This window comes from Cygnus olor, chromosome 9 (assembly GCF_009769625.2).
Source record: "Cygnus olor isolate bCygOlo1 chromosome 9, bCygOlo1.pri.v2, whole genome shotgun sequence".
NCBI classification, from domain to species: Eukaryota; Metazoa; Chordata; class Aves; order Anseriformes; family Anatidae; genus Cygnus; species Cygnus olor.
Genome location: NC_049177.1, coordinates 1,033,331 through 1,057,343, shown reverse-complemented (window position 1 = coordinate 1,057,343; position 24,013 = coordinate 1,033,331). Strand labels below are relative to the sequence as shown.

Below are 24,013 nucleotides of genomic sequence, written 5' to 3'. Positions count from 1 at the left end.
CTTCACTACCTTCAAGAATTATTTTGTGATAGCGAGAAAACTAACATCAGCTTATTTGCTTCTAATATCTCATGCTCAATGAATTTGGGAGCAAAGTGAGCTGTTCCAGCAGTGATATCAAGTTACAGTGACAACAGAATGACATGATGGAGACTGCTGATAGAATGGTTTGTTTATCCCTGCAAATTTTATTAACATTAATTGGAAGTGAGCAGTAGTGGTGCGCTACAACTGCTTCAGATTCTTCCATTGTTTTTGCCTGAAACAAAAGTGCTGTCTTTGCACAAAACCAAAACCCAACTGTCACTCACTTTAGTTGGACTGTTTCCAAGAACAGTGACTGGTAATGTCTCATACGCAGAATTCCTTGCTCTTACTTTTCCTTCTTCAAATTTCAGAAGAACTTCATCTGCAGATTAATAAGGAACATACTGTAAAAAGTTTATAAAAAGCTAAAAATTCAGATTTCTTTAAGTTCTTGCTGATACAGTATGTCCTACTGTAGCTATCATTTTTAATGTTACTTATCTGGAAGTTTATCTGAAAGTTTTTCAGTTTTTAACCAGACCTTGAACTCTAAGTTCTTTGCACCAAATGAGGCTACATTAAGCTTCAGAGTTTGCCATCAGCAGCCTTCAAAATTTGAATAAAGCCTGATTAAAAGACTAATTTTGTCCAAAAGCTATTTATAAAGAAATTGCATGGTTATTTTAGATATGATCTGAATATAAAGCTGTTCTATAATTGGAGGATAAACATAAGGAAGGAAGTTTGTACAAATGCAGTTTTCAATTTTAATTCAAGACAATTAAAGAAAGGAAACAACATATCATTCCACATTCATTTCAATATATATAACATCGAGAATGCAATTTTAATTACCATCCTTACTGCTGTAATTAAGTTTGTGAAAGGCTGATGGAAAAACATTTCCTAATTTTGTATTTATTGTTAATTTCATTTATTTAAAATTATTTTCCTATTTTAAGTCTTTTTTTTTTTTGTCAGTGGAAGCAATCAACTAATAGAAGACCTGAAGACCTGTGATTAATATGGTAATCAGGTTTACCCATACAAATATTTCTTTGAGACAAAGAAGCATATTCTTAAGGAACTATGTTCATGATTAAGCAAAGAAAGTGTTAATAACCCATTTAATGAGAGACAACATGCATATCATACACTTACCAATAGCCCCATTTAGGGTCTGGAAAATGGTACATTTGTGGTCCAAAGAAATGTTTATGCGTTCCTGAAATAAAAGTAGCAAAGATGCTGAGGTATTCTAAAAGTCAATGCTTTTACTGTCATGCTACAGGCACATTACAGTGACAGCAAGTAATTGTGTTAAACTACTTTACATACTTAGCTCTCAGATTTAATTCTTGATTTTCTACTGTTAAGTTTTGCAGTTCTATAGCAATCAGTTTTATATATGCAAAAGCCTTATCTAAACTTGAATGATAAAAATGATAACTCTCCAAAGAAACTACAATTTGGCAATATAAGCCAAAGAAAATCTTATCTTAAAGGATATTTACAATTCTTGGACAAGCAACAAAACTTACTGGCAGTTCTTATCAAAATCATTACATTTCACAGTTTTAAAAAAATAGAAGAATCAAACAAAAATCATATCAGAACAGAAAATACCACTGACTTTAAAACATGCTCCTAGTAACAAGTTATTATACCTACCTGCATTCCTATTTAGTGTACCTTGTTCTAAAGTTTTAACAAGTTGATCAAAATACATAGCCTTTAAAATAGATTTTAAAGCACTTGTTTAGATATGATGACTGCTTTGAATCATCCAAGACTTCCTTATATATTCTACAGTTCTGGACATAACCATACAGAGAATCAGTGCTAATACAGGGCATAGCATCCCAAGCCAGAACTACAGAGGTGTTTTGAAGCACAGTGTAGTGGTACTCTGTGCTGAGGAATACACTTTGTCTACAATACTCTGTTCAGACAACTAATTGTTATTACTTCTGACTTCGGTGCAGAGTCAGCTCTAGTGTCTCTACTCCCTGTCTTTTCAATTGCATATCTAGCATCTGACTTAACTTGCATAAAGACAGTTCAAACATTTCTGTACCTGGATGTACACATGCTCTGCATTGCAGGAACAACTTGATAGAACTTAACAGAAAAACACATATATTTCAAAGACTTTACATCTGTCTTAAGCACACATGCTCAAAATCATTCTCAAAATACTGCAATATCAGCTTTTAAAAGTCCTTTTGCATCTAAACATCATTAAGGAGACTTAACCCTCTTTTTCCAGCATAAGGGCCATGTCTCTAACCTGCCATACTGTAATGCTGCTACTTGGCAAAGACCTTTGTTAAGCTATGGCTCGAAGGGGTCTCACCCCACAATTTATGATGCAGTCTTACAGAATGTATCCACATAAAAAGCTGAGGAGCCAGAGGCAGTTGCAGACAGGACCTGAAATGGCAGCAAGCCAAAATTCAAAAAACACTAAATCAGCAAGTAGTTTAGTGACACTCTGGAAAAATACCACATTTTCCAACTGTCAAACTGCAGAGTACACAGGACCCTCATTGAGATGAATGTTCCTGATCACATACCTCAGATCTATTATTTCTAACAACAAAGTACAGCCTGCCTGGATATGCTGGCAGCCTGAAATAATATTTCAAGTCATGATCCTTCAGAAGCCTGTTCATCATTCTGACAGTAGGAGCCTCCAGTGAACAAACAAGAGTGTCAACATGGCATTCAGAAAAAAAGGAGACAGCACTCCTTTTATTTTTATCTCCTGATGTTTTATGAGGAGCAGCATGCTATTTCAAGCAGAAAGAAGTGAGAAAGCCAGTCACTACCTACCCGTGCCAATGGGTCAACATAGATTTTGGTGTAAAACAGCTGATCGTCGTCATTATCCTGCAGATCCCATTGCTGCACAATACGATTTATATATGGAGCATAACCAATAAATCCTGCAATATCACACACAAATTATTTTCATAAAAAGCACTACTCTGCCAATGCTGTCTATCAGTCATGGACTTCATTCAGACTTCTGGTGCCAGCAAAGGAAAAGTATGAAGTTTACACACCTTGGCTCAAAAATTTAGTTTTTTTCCTGCAATATGCATTAGTTTTGTTTTAAAGAGTTCATAATTAAGGGTTATTTTTATACTAACACTATTTTAAGGGGAAAAATAGGAAATAGAGATGTGCCTTAGATGGTCCTGTGAGCTCCACAGCATGAGACTGGGCTACTACTGCTCCCAAGAAAGAAGCCCATCTGTAGGAAAAAAGCTTCGTTTTTATCACTTCCTTCTGGCAGAGAAGCCTGAATCTAATCCTGTCAGAAGTACAAGAGGAATACAGTTCAAACATGAAATGCATTACATTTAAGTGAAAACAGAAAGATAGGGATGATAGGTGAGGTAAAGAGAGAGAAAGATGTGGGGACAACCAGATCTGCACAGTGCCCAGCACCACATATCCAGAAAGAGTGATTTACCATGCTCTGTAGCAGGGAAATGTCAGCATCAATGCATGCATGTGTTAATCAGCTGCAAAATTAACAAAGTTGGCATTTAAAGGAGAAGTGACTCCAGAATTAACACTGCATTGAAATAAACTGGAGTAACCCACACTTCTCTTGGAACGAATGGCTCAAGCTGTGCTGATGGAGCAGGCAGCACCATCACCAGGGTGTCGAGATCCTTCAGAACAAGAGAGCCAAAGCAGAGAATTCTGATACAACTCATGACATGTCCCTGCAGATAGCATGTACTACTTTGGCTTGTACCCCTATATCGTTTCTGAAGCAGATCCAGTTGGTTGCAACTGGGCAATCCCTGCATAGCACTTCACTGCAAGGCAGAGTTACACCCCAGACTGTACTTGATTTATGTGCTTTTCACACCAGTATTGCCAAAAATACCCTAAAAGTTTGAAGGAAATATATTCCTGAGCACAGACGAGCAGACATTCAAGGGGCAGGGAGTGGTAAACAGCAAATCCAATCTCCAGTTTGTTCTTGGGGAGTTCAGGAACAACTACACAAAAAAAACACAAAACAGACAGCCAAAGAGAGTCAACGTCAAGTTCAAGAGTTTAATGCATTCATAAATCACACTTGCCTCCTGAGTTCAGGAATCGTTTTCCGCTCCGGACAACAGGATACTTGTCAGCTAGCTTTTTATCTGGCCAAATTAGTCCATCTGCTGCAAACACCACTTTATGATTCGTTTCCTGAAATTTCTTTAGCAGTTCTTCAGGCCCCCCCGCAAAGATGACGTCGTAGCTGAAAATGCAGAAAAGATGTTCATTAGATTTATTTGTTGTTTTTGAACACAAACATTAAAATAAAAAGGGTTGGATTATTTAACTTTTTAAAATCATATAGACAGCCATTTTATTCTGAAAAGTGACTCAAGAAATCATGCTGTATCATCATATAAAAATCCTATACCCTTCTAGGAGAATAAGTCCTCAATCAATACCATTAATCTAACAGTTTCCCCTTCTATTTACACTCATTTTTCTGAGCCTTCTACATTTTGGATGTTCTTCCTTCAGAGTTTGTCTACCTGAAACTGGTTTTCAGATTTCATGTATTGAGTAATGCTTATGTAAGTATATTGTCCCCTTAGAAAACTTTTATGTTTAAAAGAACAAAATCTTTTTACATTAAAGAGTAGGACTGAAAAATGATTTAGGTGACTTTCCAGCAAACGCAAGATGATTTTGTTCCAAAATACAATGGCGCAGACTCTCTTCTAGAAAGTCTTTTTGAGCATGTACTCTTGTTTCTCAACACAATCTAGTTATCCGTAAACTTAAACTGTGCTGCATCCTGACAATATACAGATTTCTGCTTTAATGGCTTTGATGCACTGAATACTTCAGAAGACTCTAAACTTCAGAGTATCTACTTATAAAAAACATCACCTGCTTTTATGCATTCATCAGATCTGACTCCTAACTCTCAATGAGACCTACAGGTGGAGAGTTCATACCTAAAAACAGTAGTTATCCATAACCAGAGGTCAACACTAAACCAAAATAAAAGATATGCACAGGTTTAGCAAAGGTCATGTAGTATCACAAACCTAGCGGTTACGTGTTGTTGAATCAAATCTAAATTAACGCCACTGAAAAAAATTCAAAATGAGTATAAATGATTAAATTATTTAGAGTATAACTCTCCTTTATTTGTACTTGATAGTACATATAAAAGCACGAATGCACAAACCACTTCAAGGTTCATTTTACATAGCATTCAATGACAAATATTGGAACCTGATCATAGCAGACTAATCTGGCAGAAAAAAACAAAGTATTTGGATTTAATGTTATTGTCTCAGCCATAACTTGTGGGCATGTTCTTACTCCACAATCTTAGTCACCAAAAATCAGCAATCCTGGAATAGGGCAGAAGAAAAGTACAGGTCTGACCTTGATCAAGATCTTGTCCTCGCTAAGTATTTGAGCTGGGTTGAAAGGAAGGGCAGTAGTACCCACTCCAGCAGTAAACAAAACTTTTTGCATTGCAATGCTTTGCTCAGCAACAGTGCCAAGAAATCAACCCTTCTAGCCTTCTGGTACTCCTTTATTACAGTTCTGAATTATTTTAAAAACATCCTTTCTTCAAAGGGGATTTCATGCAATTGGACTAAGAAAACTGAACAACAGCTGGCTTACAAATGCAACAGATCACCACCACAGAACAAAGCATGAGCCCTGGAGAGGAAGTGTATTATGTAGTCTATATAAAGTAAGCGGTTTTCTGCAAACTCTGTTTTGTTTTTCTGTAACTTTGGCAGAAGAATGTATGAAAAAAATATAATGTACATTTTGGAGCTTCCCCAGTTTTTACAAAAAAATGCCCATTTCAGCCCAAAACATACAGAAAAATACTTCCCTCCCTTTCCCATTCAATTGGTGCAGCCCAATCAAAGCCAGAATGAGCATGAAGAACAAGGAAGAAACAGGAGACAAGTTGAAGACGACAGACAATAACACAGATTTGTCTGAGACTTTAACTTAATAGCTTGTGGCAGGCTGTGCTTCTCTTTGAGTTAGTGCTACTGCTGCAATGACTTACAGCTGCAGGAAGGAACCAAACACCCCTGGAACATTGCTTCCCGAGGAGTGTCATTCTGGAAAAGAAAGCCAAAGCTGAGCAACACGCTGGGCTAGCCACAGGCTCTGCTTGGGAAGGGGATGTGCTACTTAATACAGCACAGTTTATAATACAAAGCACAGTACAGAGCTCAGAACAGCTAAACTGTATTAGCAATTATTGTAAACTTTACAAACTAAAGGATATTATGCAAGAGCATGAATCCACCATGTACCTACATTTTCCAATGATTTTAAGATCACAGAATGTCCCAAGTTGGAAGAGATCCACAAGATCATGGCCCTCTATTTGGTGAGAAGGGCAAGTAAGGCTGTAACCTGCAGGCTTATTCCACACTCCCTCCCCATGCAGGGCCTCCACCTTCTGCCCCTTGCTGCCAGTCCCTCACCAGCTGCTTTACAAGGTTTTCTCTCCAGGCAACAGGAAAACTTCTAGAACCAAGCTAAAACCAATATAGCAACCACTTGCCTTGCTTACCTGCTACATCAGATTATGTTCAGTGTATCCAGCATTGAATTCCTACCACAAGGGAGGACCCACCTCAGGTCTACGCCACTAAGATCTTTGCAGAATGGGTCCCAGGACTATCCCTGAGAGCTGACACTCTTTCTAGGGATTGTGCACATGACCTGTGCTCTCATTTTGAGTAGGATATCAGAATTGGCCAGAGGAGAGAAAGTAGAGATATATCCAGGAAGAAGCAGGCTGTCCTGGCAAGCTGGAAGAGCTCACATACTCTTATTTATTCTTCATAAATCCTTGTGATTAACTAAAAGGTAAGGGGGGGGGGGGGGGGGGGGGGGGCAGGGGGGAAAGAAAGTTTCCACAACTCCAGCCTCATTTCCTGAAGCTCCCAGATGGCAGATGTTCAGGGCTGGAATCCTTCCTCCTTTCCTCCTTTTTTGCAGCCACAACCAGAACTGAATGTGCAACTTTTGCACTCACAGCTTTTACAACAATAAGGATTTGTTACTATCTGAGCTGCAGGGTAAGAGTTCAAAGTACAAGCAAGAGGGGGCTTGCTGGTAACCATGTGTAATGGTAATTCCTGTCTCACATTTTGTATTACTTACATGGACTATTAGACCCCACAGCCACCTTGCTGTTTGCAAAGTATCTCCACCAGAACCACACCTGACTAGCATTTTCTGCACATCTCAAAATGGTTATCCTTCACTTCCTGAGGAATGTTTAAAAAAGTGATTGAGATTTCAGAAATCTTCCATGACCCAAGTCGATTGCTGTGGGAGTTCTGGGTGAGCAGCCACAGCACCAGCCATTTCAGTCCAGTCTACACTGGCCCTTAGCCAGTTCAATCTGAAATGCTCCAAAGTAAACCAGCAGTTAGCTCTTGCCAAAACAAACCTAATTTAAATATTCCATCTGCAGGCAGAGTGTTTTGCTATCTGCACCTAGACACAAGCCATTCACTAAGGAACTGAGTAAGTTCAAACTATTTCCAGAGTTGCGAGCCACGTAAAAAACACTGCTCAGAAAATGGCAAGAAGCTACATTTAAATAAACAGCTCACTAGAAAGGACTTGCCTAGTTACAGTAAGTAAACCAGATGTTTCCTTCCCGCCCCCCAGTTTAATATTTCAAAATGCCTGACCATTAATATAATGAAAAATACTTGAAAAAGAAAGGGAGCTCATTATATTTGACATTTCCAAATTTAGTGCTGTGTTTCCCAACATTTAAATTGCAAACCAGGATTCCTAAAAATGAAAACACTCATTACAATTAAAACATAGGGCTAGAATCAGAAAGAAGACTTCCCTTCCCCCTTATTTGGAGGCTCTTCCACTAGCTTTAAGTCAATATATGCTTGGGATTATTGTCTTCAAGAATGTGGAAGGCCTGAAATTGCAATTTTTCACGGAAAGAAAGATTATGGCATCTGTACTTCAATACACGTGGTCCTCCGTACTCTCTCATCCATCCCTATCTAACAGCCCACCCCAAAGAGAATAAATTATGTTGGAGAAGAATTTCAGCTATACAAAAACTGATAAAAGTTTGCATATTTTGCCATATAGGGAAAAATATAGAGGCATCATGATAATAAATTTAAAAACAAGAAAAGTCAATGTACGTAACAATCATTCTGGAAACATTTGAGTCTAGTAAAGAACAAAATCCCCGAAATTACTCTTAAACGCATATCAAGCTTTGGAAGATCAGTAGAACAGTATAAACATGTTATATATTTATTTTTAGAAAGATACTTGATTTCCACTTATTGAATGCAAAACTGCTAATCAAGTCACTAAGAAAATAATTGAAGAAAATGAACATATAGCTCTAAACTGTATGTTATTTTTAAAGTCATTTTTAAAAACAAATAGAATTTAGAAAGATATTTAAACCATTTCCCATATAAAGCTTGTTCATAAAGTGATTAAGATGACTTCGACATGGGCCTTCTAACTCTACCTCCTACTTATCACAAGAGGCTAAATTTAAAAAGAAAAAATGAATTGCATCTTTAAGACTGCTGGCAGTTTAATAGGCTACTCCAACTTTAACTTAGGCAAAGCAACAAGTGAACTTTTCATTAAATACTACTGTCTGACCACTTTTTCCTTGTGATGAGGTTTGCTGAACAGATCCTGACCAACTTCTGAATTGCAAAAGGGTCCCTCATATTCTTCAGCTACCAAATGAAGAGAGGCAGGTTAAGTGCTGAAGGGAAATTCAGGAGCAGACACCCCAAACAAGTCAGTAACAGAGCACCAACCATGCATGGAGTTCCAGGATTGCACTCAGCTGCCCCCAAAGAGCTGGCTGGCTGTGCTCAGGGTTGCATGCCTCTCATTCAGGGCCTGGTCCCGCACCCTCCTGTAGGATTCCTTCAGTGCTATGAGCCCACTCTGGCATGGAAGACTTTGGTGATGGCCTGAGCTGAGTTCTTAGCTGCTCAAATCATGCTCTTGTCACAGGAGCAAAAGAACAGGATGGAAAAAAAAGGCAGAGAGAAGCCATGGAAAAAAATCTGGTTTTGAACACGTTTGTGCTCCCTGTTTTCTGAGACAAAGAAACCTATCTGGCCTCCAGTGAGGATGTTCAGGCATAGCCCTGCTATGAGCTGTAATCTGGCACCCCTCAGCAGCACTCTCCGTCCGTGCTTCCACCACACAGGCAGCACAGGCACCGGGGGCCTATCTGGCACGGAGCCTCCTGTTTCAGTTTTCTAGCATAAAAGGAGTTGTCTCCATAAGTGCTTTCCTTAAGAGCCCATTTTCCAGTTTCCTTCACATGACAGATACTTCACGGAACAAGATCATGCTCTGGTCCCAGCTGAGCACTTGATTTCTGGAGCTGCTTTTGCCACCCCTCACTTGCAGCTCCCAGCCACATCCCGCATTACAGCGGGGGAACAGGGGAAGGATGCATGCTGAAAGCCTGTCAGCTCCAACAACTTTTTTTCACTGCCTCAAGGCAGCAGAACTATGAGCAACTCTTACACCTGTAGATCCCTTAAAAAAAACAAAAAAAAAATCAGTGACTGCTCCAAGCACAATCTACTATTTTTATGAATGGAAAAAAATAGAAGCAAACTGTCTCAAATAAACAGAGAGGCTGAAAGTTGCATGCTGCTTTTCCCCATGTCACATCACCTACTTCTGAGTGCCTACCCAGACTAAAATGTAAAGGCAACAAGCCAGGTTCGCTCACCATTCAACAAACATTACAATCAAGTCCTCTTGATCAGCATAGCTTTCTATGCCTTCTTTCAGCAGTCGAACTTTCTGCCCTCCACCAATAGAGTTAGCCAGCTCACCACCTCTCCACTCTTCACCTTTTCCAAGTACCTGGAATAAGGAAAAAGCGCTTTTTGCTGGTACCAAAAACAAGAGGCTTTTTTAGGTAGACCCTCATTGAAAACAGATGTTAAAGCAGAAGCAACACATTAAAGCACAGCAAGCCAGCATTTCCAGCATCGTAAGTTTTCCATGTCTGAAGCAGCATTCAGCACAATGACATCACTGCAAAAACACGAGACATTTCTTAACCAAATAAGAAATGAGCATGCCTTCTTCAGAAAAAGGAAAAACTGAATAACTGTTTCAAAGTTTGTATTAGAAAAAACATTCTGAATGAGACCTCTAAAAGACAATGTAATCATTTTAGAAACAGGAAGTATAAGAGAGCTTGGATCAGGATATTATTAATAAAAAAACCCAAGCTCCAGTCTTCCCAAAATCCCCCCAGAACACTTTTATAAAAAGTAAAGGATGGATTTCTCAATTTACAGAGTGCTGCTAAGATCTGGTAAACAAAATTATTCCCTAGCCAGGTCTTACAACCTATTACACCTTAAACCTTCTGTGGGTTTTGAGCATAAGGAACAAAAGATTTTTGGAACTCCTAATATATGCAAGAACTGCATTGCATAGTGTTTTAGACAATCTGCAAAGCTAATTGGCATACCCAGAGCCCAGGCTTCTCAGGTGCCTCAGCACCGCATTAAGGAAAGGTTCTCTCAGTCTTCCAAGTTCAGCATCAGATATTAAACTTCAGAGACCCAAATCATGTCTTAATTATAGTTTAGACACTGGTAAGCAAGCGGTAAGTTATCACAACACGATCTGAATTCCTGAATTTTCTCTTGCAGAACCAATTTACGTGGAAGTTTACAAGGAGGTTAGTGCTTTCCTTTTTTCCCCAAGGTCACGTCGAGGCCAACCTCAATACGTGACATATGGAGATGCAGAACAAGGCATAAGGGGCTGGGAAGAATGACAGAAACATTTTGTGCTCTCAGAGAATTACAGGTTCTCAGGAAGCACAAGGAAACTTGCAGTTTTGCAGTTGTGACCCTCCCTCCTTCCCCACAGCAGGGCCCCAGCCTTGGTTAAGGAGGACAGGGACACCCAAAGCCTTTTGTGCTGCCACTGCAGCTTCCAGAAGCAGTCATGCAGCTGCTCAAACAAAATGAGGAGCACTGAAAAGCAAGGCTACATGATAAATCACAAGAGAGCCTACAAGCAACTGAGGACACTGGCCACGGTATTTACTAACCTGCAAAAAAGTTCCTAAGACAGTGGAAGGTGCACCCCCCAGAGCACAGGCAGCAGGGCCACCAGCAGGGCTCTGTGACTGTCTTACCTTACCCCAGAGCGCACCCAAGCCAACACACCTTCAGCTACTACTGTGTCATCTTAAAGGCTGTGCAGTATGAATAACTGGCATAAGAACATACAGTACCTTCACTGTGTAGTTGAAGTGCCTTGCAGTTTGCATGAAGCGGTGAAAGCCATCAGTTTCTTTAGTTGCTACAGTAAAAACTAGGAGTTTATCTGTAAGACAAAAGGAAGGAACACATTAGTAAGTTTTCAGGCCACAGTTATAACAAAAGCACACTGTACAGCACTGGATCAAGGGCCTTTACGACTCGCCTGCATCTGACTCAAAGAGATGAGGCAAACACGCTGTCATATTACAGGCATGAGACGTCATCAGACAAGAACTTCTATGGACAAGGATGCTGCATTTAAAATTATCCTCAGGAAGAGGAAGCAAAGTAATATCTGCTCTGTAAACAACTGGCTCAAGAGATAAAAACAAAGCTAGTATGACTGCTGGGCAGGAAGGAATCTTTGAAACAAAAATAGTTTATTACTTCTCCATCTGAGCTGATCCTGTCACCTCTTGTCACATGACTGAATGGTACCAGAGGACTTCACCTAGCAGTGAGTAGATGAAACCAGTCCCCTAGCAGGTTGCATGCAGTGCTTTTAAGTTGTTGGTCAGAGACAAGAGCATGTTTTTTTTTTTTTTTTTTATTTGTTTTCCTGTTTTATTCAGAATCTGGTGTCTGCAGGTTATACCAGTTGTAATTTTGACCTCTTAACTGCATGCAAGCAAGTGACCCTGCAACCAACTTCCTTTTCATATCCCAGGGCTTTTGACATAGTTCAAGTGAGGCCATGAATTCCCACTACACAGCTTGATATTTTCCCAATTAAACGACTGAACAACGTTCCATACCCTATGCAATATATTGCATAATCGAGGTACATAATTGGAAACTATCAAAAATACAGGACTCCTATCCAACATTAAGTATTTAATCAGACCTGCCTGGATCCCAGAGCACATTGCAGTTCCCCCATTTGGTCCGAGTTCAAGTAACAGCTGCCCTCTGAACAGAGCCCAGGAGATCAGCCCATACAGAAAGTCAAATTAATCACCTCTAATGGGTATTCCAGACACAGTGCCTGTTGTTGCCTCACTTTCCTATAAAACATCCTCTGGGTTTATCCTCACTAGCACAGTAACACTTGCTAGAGGTGGCTGCTGTGAAAAACATTTGTATTAACCCTTCGGTCTCTTCCACTCTTGCAGACTTCGCAGCCCTCAGATACACGAGAGCTCATCCTGAGTTTATTCAAGTCAACCACTGCTTCCCATTTTATTTTGCTTGACACCAGCAAAATTAACTCACTAGATGATCCACTTCCTCCTTCTTCACAGAAGAAATGCACCTTGCTAGTGATCTGTGTGATGCTCTACAGGCAAGCATGAGTGTATTTCAAAGGGTACCACCAAGCAGTCCAGCAGAGCTAGCAAAAATAGCTGTAGGAACAGAGACATAACTTGCAGAGCAACAAAAACATGTTCTAATGAAATTCACATCTAATATAGCTGCAGCAGGCAAACCATGGAGATTTGTCTCAGGAGTTGCTGATTTCCCCACCACCACCACTGAAAGAAGACTTGCTTCAGCATTGGTAAGTCAGTCACTCCCACAAGCACTCCTGCCAGGTCAGACAGTGGTCTGGCAAGTCCATCCTCAGCAGCAGCCATGAGGCTATGTATGAGACAGAGCAAAGATAAGGCAAGTATAGAATCACAATCATTCAGGCTGGAAAAAACCTCTAAGATGTCAGTACTAGGTTGAAGCTTGGACTAGATAAGTCCACAACTAAACCATGCCACTAAGTTCTATGTGCACATGTTTCTTGAAGCCCTCCAGTGATGGTGGCTCAACCACTTCCCTGGGCAACTTATTCCAATGCTGCACAACCCTTTCAGTAAAGATATATAGTATGTATATACGATGCTTTCTCTGCTTTTTCTACCAGTCTCAGTTTATGGGTTTTTGTGACCTGGATGTGGTTTCTCTATACCCTGAACCACCTGATCCATTTCTTTACCTTGCTCTTACCTAGTCATTCATCAATCTGATGTAAACCTTAAGCAATGACAGCCACACGTGCCCAGTACCTACTCCATGAAAACCACAATTTTACTTGTTCAGAATAGACCTTTTACAGCTTTACAATGGCACTGCCCAAGTTCAGCTGCAGACAGCGCTACCTGCCCTACCCTCATTCATGATTTTGGGGACTTCTCTCATATCCTGCCCACCCAGCTTTTGTGGGGGTGCTCCACTCACTGACTGGTCCTAGAGAAGGACCAAGTCAAGGCCAAACCAGACTAACACTCCTGCAACAGAGCACACAGCAAAGAAACTGGCAGTACTTGAAATGCTTCAATCAACTCAACCTGGATACCCAAAAATTTGGGGAAGACAGTTTTAAAAGGTGTATTACACCATCTTTTTTCCATGAGAGCTAGGAGCCTTTTGTAAGCAAAAATCAGAAGAAAATCCCATGAGTATACCTCAGAAGGGCAGTAGAACCCTCCCAGAGGATTCCAGCACAATGCACTCACAGACACGCTGACTCACAGACAGACATAAGCACAGCAATAATAGTTCATTACGTTCTTTTAAAGTTCACATAATCTAAAGTAATTCTACAGGAGTCACCACAGAATGGATGAAGAACATATCTTAGATTATGGCTAAAACAGAACTGATGACAGAAGGTAGGATTTTTCACTATGGAACAGATAAAGGAAAATCTGATCATACCAGACTGCACCACCAAGCCGAGTGAATCCATTACTGACAGTTTCCTAGATGAACAAGAAAAGCACTAACTATAACTGCGAAATTTGGTAGGGGTAGACATTTTTCAGTCTAGTCCCAGTCTTCAGTGGAACTTCCTGAGTAATGCACAGAGCAAGGATCTCAAAACCAGAACTTGACTACATAATGTAAGAGATAAGATACCGACTGCATCAGATCAATCTTATTTTATCCCCCATAGTAACTAAGTCTAATAGAGAGAGTATTAAATAAATATACAAGTACAGTCTGGCAAGCACAAAATAATTTACTATTCTCTATGGGATACTGTTACTCTATTTTAAATGAGACCCACAGTAATTCCACCTACACACTGTTCATGCATTTCAAGACTCACTGTGCAGTCTGGTATGTTACTTGAGTATTGTGGAATAGGAGGAAAAAAAAAAGATGTGTCAGAGGCTAAGGGATTCCAACCTGAGCCATATAGAGAAAGCAGGCCAGACAAATAACGCAGTTTATATTGACATGAAAATGAAAGAATCTGTATGACGCTCATAGTGAATGAAGCCATCTAAACAGACTGCCTGAGACAGTTTTGCAAACAGTCACAAAACAAACAGGAAGCTATTTTTATAAAGGTTCTGTTTACTTTGGAAATGCATTCTTTTCAGCATACTTGCCAATGTTTTTTGTTGTTGTTTGTGTGTTTTTTTTAAACAGATGAAGAGATTTAAAATGCATTATTTCAATGTCTATGCTGCACTGCCACAGACCTTTACCTGCATGTGGTACTTAAATACTTTTTATGTGCAGCAGAATTGTAATTACAGCATTATTTAGAGTCTATTTAGAATTTGAGATTATTTACAGACTATTTAGTCTTTGGGGTTTTGTTTGTTTTGGTTCTTGGTTGGTTGGTTTTGTGTGCACACAGACTGGCCTGTTTCAAATAAAGAAGCAGAAAAGACACTTTTATCCTGTAACTAGAGCACACAAAGAAGACACGGCAGAGTATACCTGCGCCCTGCAGGCCTCGCCATGGCGCTGGCCAGTTTCTCAGACCCCCAGCTACCACTGTGGCCAGGTACTCCCCAGTGGGTGAGCTACAAAATTCTCAGCCTCCACAGAAACACCGTGATGGCCTCCAGCTGAAGCAATACAGCTCTGCTTTGCCACTCAGCTTGGGTGCAAACCCCCACCCTGCCCTCCACCCAGGGGCCTTCCCACAGGAGCTCTGCTACATGGTCTTACACCCAGACTTGAGCTATCTGGCTTCTTCTGTCTGACTGGCCCCCTCATGGGAGGGACAAATGTGCACATGGCAGTTTTCTCCAACTGTAACAGCATCCCCAAAATACAAAAATACAGGAGAAACCACGAACGCAGCAGGCAGCCACTGCCCTGCCCACTCAAACTGCCCAGCAGGGCCTGCAGCCCGCCACAGCCACCATGGCTGTCACTGCAGAGGTCACCACGCCTGGCACCCTCTCCTGCAAGCAGAGTCAGTCTGTGTGAAAACGAAACGCAAACCCTATACTGAGGTTCAACAGGAAGGCATGGGAAGAAAAAAAATCTCTTCAGAGGTTCATGCCAGGTATGAGGGTGCTGAAGTTACTACAGTGCAATTATTCCAGACAGCTTTCAGATAGTTACATTCACTAAACAGGTGTTCAAGCCTGGGAGCGTGTGTTTGGCCAAGAAAAGTATATTCAGTGACAAACAGTTCATTTTTACATGCAAACTAGGAAACGTTTTAGTTCTCAAGTTGTGAAGGACAACATTGCATATAGAGCTCATGCAACACATTAAGAAACCCAGTGAATGTTTATCAAAACACTTCACTCTTTTTGTGCTGCTACTATCAGGGATCTGACTGTATCATAATTATTTATTTCCAGAAATAAGAGCCATAAGGCAGAGCCTTTGTTTGCACTGATTTGCATGGTGAGGTCTCAGCTGGTGCTGCCATGACAGGACTGTGGTAAATTGTGGTGACCTCTCTGCTCATACCTTGGCAAAGGAACAGGCAAAGTGCTGCAGTCCTCACACACCCACATGGTTCTTATTTATCGTGAGTGAACACTGACAGAGATTACTATGTAATTCCTACCAGGGGTTGTGGGCACTAGCACAGTAGCTTTAGAGCAGCCAAAAATGAGGCTGTTGCTTACAGCCACATGGGAGCTGACATTTAGCCCTCAGATTCAACTGCTGGGGACTTCTCTGGGGTAGGCATAAGCTGTAAAAATCAAAGAACACCTGCTCACAGCACCGTGTTACACCATTGAATCCTATGCTATCTGTAAAACTAGTGGCTTATAATGGTAAATAAATGATGACTGGTTCTTCAAAAATGGTTTGATCCATGTCCTAGTATCTATACAACACAGTCTTATTGCAAAGTAATCCACCAAAGGTTTCCAGCAAACAAATGAACAAATTGCTAGAGGCTATGGAAAAGCTTTGGGAACTAGAGACCTAATAGGAACACCTCCAAGGATTTTAAAAACAAATATATACACACTGTCAAAAACAGACTGAGATATTACAATTCTCTAGGGAAAGCCAGGTAACCTTGGCAGTTGTCTGTGTGACCTTAATCCAAGGCATAGCCTGAGCAGATGCCTGGAGGGGAAAAGGCATGTGGATGCATTCAAGTGCAATAAAGAAGCTATGTAGTTGTCTGTTATTTCTCCCAGACCTCTAGAGATGGGGGAGATAAACAGGATACAATTTTCCAAAAAAAAAAAAAAAAAGACTCGATTTAACTTGCCTTTACACCACACTGGAATATGCTTCTCCATCACTGGAGAGATGAACTAAAATGTACCACAGCTGAAAAAGGGTTTTCAGTCAGGATTCCTCCTCTGTCACACATCAAGAGCACAGTCATGAGAAATGTTTAGAAGTATGGTAAACTGAGAAGTAGCTGTCAGAATGACACTAAACAGTCCCAGCTAACCACAGGCTTCTGATTGAACTTCTGCTATTATTTATTATTTCCACAGATTAACTGTTAATAAGAAAAAAATAAGGAAAAGTTTGTTTGGTTTTTGATTACAGTTTTCAATATGCCTGCTTATTCCCACAGCAGACAACCTACTCCATGGCCAATCACCAGAAACTCAGCAACGCCATCCAATGTCTGCATCCAGAAGGGAATGAGAATGTAGCCAGTGGCCCAAATGGAACTTGAGGACTTGTCCTCATGCTATTTTCCTTCCTCATGCACCTCACATAAAGCACAGCAATCAACAAAATGTATGTTCTGAGACCCTTTCAGTAGTCTGAATTAGAAACTAAATGAACAGATAATTAGCAGTTTGCTCATTCTTTCCATCCTCTCTGCTCTTCTGAAAAGGGAACATTTCTGTGCCTAGAGGAGAAATCGCCATCGGCAGCCACGCACACAGCACAGAAACTTGCACACCAGCAGCTCCTGGGGATACCTCCCAGCATGTCACCAGCCCAGGTGGTTTGGGGGATAAGCCATTTTAACATCATTGCCCCAAAAAGTAAGTGGAGTTAAAGAAATATAATAGTGCAGGTTGAGCTGTATGCAGGTCAGCTGGTATGCTGTGAAAGCATGATCCACAAGTCATTCTAGATTTTCTGATAATTTCATGATAAAATAGTAAGTTTTGGAAGAATTAAAGGCTATTTAGTAATAGACTACAACTAACCTCCTGTAATTTCTCTAACAGATGAGTTATATTTCTGGAAGTTATACCAGAAAAATGTAAAATCCTGTCCAATATCTTCCGAACAAGACAAAACTTACAGAGATCCAAACAAGTCAAAGCTGCTATGCCAACTAAGAAGTCAGAATGCTAAAGACCACTTTCAAAACTCAGATTTTTAGCACAAAAGCTTTCACTTATCTTTCAGGAAGACAGTATTAAACTTCTCGAAAGGAAAACTTTTTCCTCTAAACAAAAGAAAAGTTATAGCCTAGACCTTGAATCTTACGCCAAATAAACTTTTGAAAATCCACATACTCTAAAAAGATGAGAGTTGGAAACAGAACAAACCTATCATATGTAATGTAACCATAATTACAAGTTATACCTACATATATATACTTGGCTAATGTAATCTAGCAGCAAACAAATAAGATCTTAAATACACAATGTGAAAAACACAAACTTTAAACACATACGTCTACCCCATGGTACTTTACATGACTTACAAAGAAAGCAGTAAGCAAACTTAAAAGAGTTTCTGGTCAAATAAAGCTGCTAGCAAAACGAGGTGAAAGAGAGTCATATAACACTGTTTATTTCACCCCAGATTTTCTGAATAGCACTGAATGTACTGAATAGCCAGCATGGTCTTTCTTAAGAAAGCTGTCCCTAGCCAGGCAACAGGACTAGTGAAGGCAGAAAGCCTTCAGAAGCCGTCTAGGGAAAGAAATATAAAATGTATAGAATGTATGATTTCCCAGTTTCTGTGACTTTCAAACAGCTGGTACTGTTGCAACTTCCTCAGTAACAATACACTTTGCCTGCTACAACCTTCTGCTACTTCTCATGTTGTGTGTTTTTTTTTTGAAAGGAACAAAGAAGCTGCGCTAGCAGAAATTAGTGCTTACAGTAAGCAAAAGTTGCTCTGAATTTTCTCATAATACAGAACTTATGCTAGATTAGCACTTACTAATACACAGTCCCTTAACAGGGTAGTAAGTTTATTTTTCACGCTATGTGAAATTGATGCTCTACAGCTTAGGAAGAGATTTAACATTCAAGAGTCCCATTATTGTTGAAAAAACATCCAGAATCTAAATCAATCTATAAACAGGCAAACAGTGCTGTCTGTAACAGTGCATTTCAGCATCTAAAGTCTGCTATGAAAATAGTAAAGATTCCTCATACAAAGAAATCCTCTCCCTTCAACTCGCAGCCCACAGGGTGCAGACAGGCAGTTCCCTCCTCCATATGTCCTGGCTCTGCAGCAAGCCTGTGGTGCTGCCGCTTGCTGCCTGCCTTCTACCACATCATTTCTGGTGTCACCTCAATACAGCACCTGAAATGTTTACATGGAAGTGACCAACTGTTGAACATAGCTGGTTTGAAAAATAATAATGAAAAAACACCACTCTGTGAGGCACATACACACTGTCAGATAAAGATCAGCAGCTACTCCCAATATTAATACTTAACCATTTTTAGAAAACATTTGCAAGTTGGTTCCGCCCCATCTATTACATATATATATTTAATTATTTTCAGTTCAGTAGTACTGCTGGGACAGTCAACACAGGCTCGTTAGGACCTGTGTGTGCACTCATCAATCACCACAGCGCTGGCCACTGCTCAGGCCCACACTCCTTCTAACGCAAGACTTCCTGAACAAACCCAGGCACAAGCTGCAGCACTTACAGGTTTTTTCCACCAGCTGCAGGAGACTTGGGTGAGACCCTGTTTACTGAATCAGTCTGTAGTAGAACAAAGATAAGACCTATTTCTTACTCTCCAGACAAGGAAAAGAACTATTAATGAATAGTTGCACATGGTATCTTTGCAAAGCATGAAGCAACTCTCCAAGGAGAGCTGCCCAGCTTCCTGACATGCAACAAACAGATTGGGTGATGGGGTTACAGCAGTTTGAGTGCCCAGATGGCAGCTAGACACAGAAGTCCCTCTGAGAGTGGCAGGGATGGAGCCACGGCAGCGGCTGGGCATGTTCGTGCCTGTTGGACGGTCTGGCTGTGATCTGCCACTGAGGCTGCACAGCTGGGGCCAGGGGACAACTAACATCAGCTGCCCGAGTGAGAAAGGTTACTCAGCTTCCACCTTTTAGTAGCCTCACCCTCTGTCTCTCTCATAAATGTGTATCTGGAGAAGAGCATGCTGCTGGCTAAGCTGTTATTCAGCAAGTCCAGCTGTTTAAACAGCCGGTCACACACAGCACCAGACATCATTAAATCTTGGTTTTGGACAGCTAAACAAGCCATCAGTGAAACTCTGCAATTAAGATTTGCAATTATGATTTCTCCTTTGACTAGTCTTTGTTTAACAACGGAGAAAGTGGAGCTGGAGCTGTCTTGAAGAGGCATAACCAACCTGGATGCCTGCACCCGGCCTGCTTCCAGACACAGGACATTCAAAACACAGCCTCTGATCTCCACAGCCCAGCTTGGACCATTTCAATAACCAAACAGAAATGCAGGCCCCACAGCCCTGGGAGGAGAAAACCACACTTTTCAGAGGCCTTTTCTATGTGAAAGAGGAACTGCAACTCCACACTTGCAACAGAAAGAAAGTGCCTGTCTCAAGTGAGCCAGTCCTTCAAGCCACAGAACAGCACCGAAGACTTCTGTCCTGCTTCTGACACCAAACACCAGGACATGGTATGAATGATGTGTATTTCAAAGCACTTTTAACATCAAACAGCTGACTAGCAACCTCAGTTACTAGGTTTATGGACCTGGTCCTGATCTTATGCAAACACATGTACAGTTGTTTTACAGTGATAAGAAATAGTAAATTGCTTATGAAAGCCTAAAGAAATACTTTGTTGTATTAAACTTTCATGCTAGATTCAAAATTAAGCACTCCAGTTTCACTTTTTTTTTTTTTAAATGGCAAAGCACTTCAGTTGCTAAACAACAAGATACATTTATCTTCTGCACAGTTGATTTCAGTGAGACCCTCTGGTGGGCTGATTCAGTACACTGACACTTAGAACCCCCCAGGTACAAAATTAACTCTCAAAGGAACAGCACTTAAACACCAAATCTGTTTTTGTTTAGCACTTTCCTGTCTTTTTTCTTAGTTTGCATTTTTTCCCTGATCAAATGTCTGCATTACTTATAAATACTGCATGTGTCAGCTTTAAAAAGCTATTTGCAGTTACATTTCAAGAATCAGTACTACCATCAAAAAGGACACACACCCATGTCCTACATCTGTTTTCTAAGAAAATCCACAGTGGACCAATAGAGTTGCAACTTATTACAAGGAAAAAAAATGTTAGAACATTTTCAAAGGATAGCCTGAGAGAACTGGTGGGTCAATCACTAAAAGTGATTTTCTTTAGAGTTTTCCTATAAATTAGGATGTTTTAAGCCAAGGCAGAGTTCTACTGATTAGCCTTAAACTATTAAAGAAGTTGATCTGTAATTACTTTGTATTACATCACAAAAACAGTTGTGTTTTAAAAGAAATTTAAGTAATCTACAGTATCTTTGATTTTGATTTGAGTAGGAACAGATTGAAATGATCATATGTTAACTGCATAGTTTATCTGCCAATAATCTAAATAGTTCAACAATTAGTAGATACCTAAATTTCTGCAGTCAGTGCTCATTTTGAAGCAATATGAAGCTCTTAATTAAAAAAAAGACATGCAAGCAGACAATGAGAACATGGAAAAGGCAGATTACTGTCAAGATTACCAAATGAAAGATTTATTCTATTTCTTTGTGTTTGTCATCCCTCCCCACCCCCCCGCTGCAAATTATAACATGAATTCTAGCTCCTCAAAAGAAATAATCTGTTGATTTTATTTACATAGTCTCCTCATGGCCAGTATAATCCCTACTTTTAAAACTGAATTCACCATAAAGAAATACTGAAAAGCAGCTATATCACAGAACTTACAGCATAAACACCACAGTAGTGTCAGACTGTGCTTGCAAGCACGTATTCCTTGATGATTAAGTGTCACTTATTCTACAGAGCTACGACATTCCTACGCACAGACACATTCCTGTTACCAATCTGTTTGGTCAAGTTGTGCTCCGTGCTGAAGGGAATTATGCTCTGTGTTTAAATTAAGAGGGAATAAAGATATTCTTCACTTTCAAAATCTCTCTCCTTGCTGGTCCCTCAAGAACTATAAAAACAGACATTAAAAATGAAAATAAAAATGCCTTTATTGTGACCATAACTGCTCTTCATGCCAAGAGAAATTACTTGACACACTGCTCCAGTGAATTAAGTTTTAAACAGATTAGCAGCTCAACAAAAATGGAAAGGTGTTCCTTCTGATCATGCAGTATAATAGCAGTAGTTCAACAAACTAAACAGCTCCCTATGAAAAGGCTGAGTCACTTAAATAAGCAGGAGTGACGGTGAAAAAAAAGATAAGAACTCAGACATAAATCATGACTCTCCAGAATATTCAACCAGCGCAAAGAAAGATTTGAGAAATAATCTCTTAGTTTAGATCCTTGACAGGAACATTTCAGGCAAAACCTTCCTGGCTAGCATAACATGGTAGTCATTCCACTGCACATTTACACAGTAACTTACAGGACCAAGTATTGATGATAGATGTCACAGCTGTTTTATTTTTTCCTGTTTTAATTAGAAATGCATTTTCTGGTTAAAGTTTCAGTGATCTTACTTGACTGCACTGCATATCACAACGAGAGCAATATCATATCCACCACTGTGGTCTACCTCCACCTAAGGAAAGTAAAAACCTGACCAAAAAGCTCAAGTTTATTACTATTATTTCTTCTCCATCAGAGGCTTCCATTGTGCAGCCTCTCCAACAGGTGCTACAAAGACCTCAGACTGCCAACACAGTGTGCCTTCACACACAGCAATGTTTTCAAGGGGAAAACATGTGATGGAAGGATGACTTTGTTGCTGTACCCTGACCCCAAATACTCCCCGGAAAATCGTGGTGAAGGTGCCTGGCACACAGGTAAATCAGCATGGCCAGGGCCCTGGGCACAGCCCTGCCTTTACCCCTCACTTGTCAGAAGCACGTCGCAGCGCTCTCCTACTGTCCTCACAGGCACATCCTGTACAGAGGCACGGACCTCCTCAGGGACAGCACGAGCACAGCATCACAAGCTCTTGCAGCAGTTTCAGATACTGTGGTGACAAGCTGGGACAAAAGCAGTATCACATAGAAGCACGAAACAGAAAACTAGGCAAGAAGGAGGAGGTGTGGAGTGCCATACTTACAGCCTCCACCAGTCTTTCAGTTCTTTCAATATGTGTTTAGATGCTGAAGTGATTAAATCCCCTTGCTTCTTTACTAGAGAGCCTCAGTGAAAGGGCTATAATCGCTGTCAGTCACAGTCATCAGTTTGGCCGAGCTCAAAATAGGTCAACAGTAATGGCAATAGTACATGCTGCATCTCTGGCGAGCCCCCCCACAGCTACACCCGTTACCTGCTATTGCCCGAAGTGCTTGCAGCCAGCACAAGAAGCCGCATGGCCTGGCCACGTCAGCACTGGAAGCCACCTCTGCTCCCTGCAACAAACCCCAAATCCCCACCCCTGCATTTGGGGGAGCACACACAGATGGCAGCAACCCACCCAGCCAGCTCAACACCTGCCAGTTCGGCGCTTTTACAACCCATAGCAGCGACAGGACCACGCAGCCAAGTGACCAAGGCCACTGCCTCTGGGGAACGGACCCAATAAAGGCAGGGAAATTCACATTCTCAGTGGGAACTGAGAATGAAAAGTGTCTTTACCACTCCCTCTCCACATCTCCTTCAGCACTGAATGGTAAGCAACAGGTACACTATAAGCTTGGTGCAACAGGAATACACTGATGCCATTGTTCTACACTAAAACTTCTGTCTTCATCACCCAGGAGTCAGAGTCCATGTACACACACAAAGAATAGAGAGAAATAGACTAGACTAGAAAGTAAAGCTAGATTCCTAGAACTGAAAGCACACTAATGGGCTGTTCCTCTTCAAGCAAACACCACAGGCTTGGGGATAACATTTAATGGTTAAAACTGGATTGAAAACAAGCAACACAGCAGGCAGCAGCTGGGGTCAAGAAGCTACTCAAGGAGTGGTTTCCACTCAGCAGTTCACTACAGTTCAACACAGACTGTTTTTGAGTAACATTTTTATTATTTATCTAGATGTAGCAGTCTGTTTATAGTTTGCTGAATCACAGTGCAACATCCACCACTCTGAACTACACAGTCTCTGATTTTCACACCTTTGAACACCAGCAGGATTTAAAACCAGAACTCATTACTAGGCCAGCCATTAGCTTACATCAGCA

General features: G+C 40.7%; 1 protein-coding gene across 2 annotated transcripts in view; it reads right to left on the bottom strand.

Moving 5' to 3' along the window:
* PLOD2 (procollagen-lysine,2-oxoglutarate 5-dioxygenase 2) overlaps positions 1–24,013 on the bottom strand; it is a 50,689-nt gene that overhangs the window by 25,143 nt on the left and 1,533 nt on the right. For both annotated transcript variants that reach the window (XM_040566920.1, XM_040566921.1), the window contains exons 2-7: positions 11,351–11,442; positions 9,818–9,954; positions 4,134–4,297; positions 2,863–2,975; positions 1,189–1,252; positions 312–409 (exon numbers count right to left, since the gene is read on the bottom strand). In XM_040566920.1, the coding sequence (XP_040422854.1) occupies positions 312–409; positions 1,189–1,252; positions 2,863–2,975; positions 4,134–4,297; positions 9,818–9,954; positions 11,351–11,442 (668 nt within the window). The remainder of the gene's footprint in view (positions 1–311; positions 410–1,188; positions 1,253–2,862; positions 2,976–4,133; positions 4,298–9,817; positions 9,955–11,350; positions 11,443–24,013) is intronic.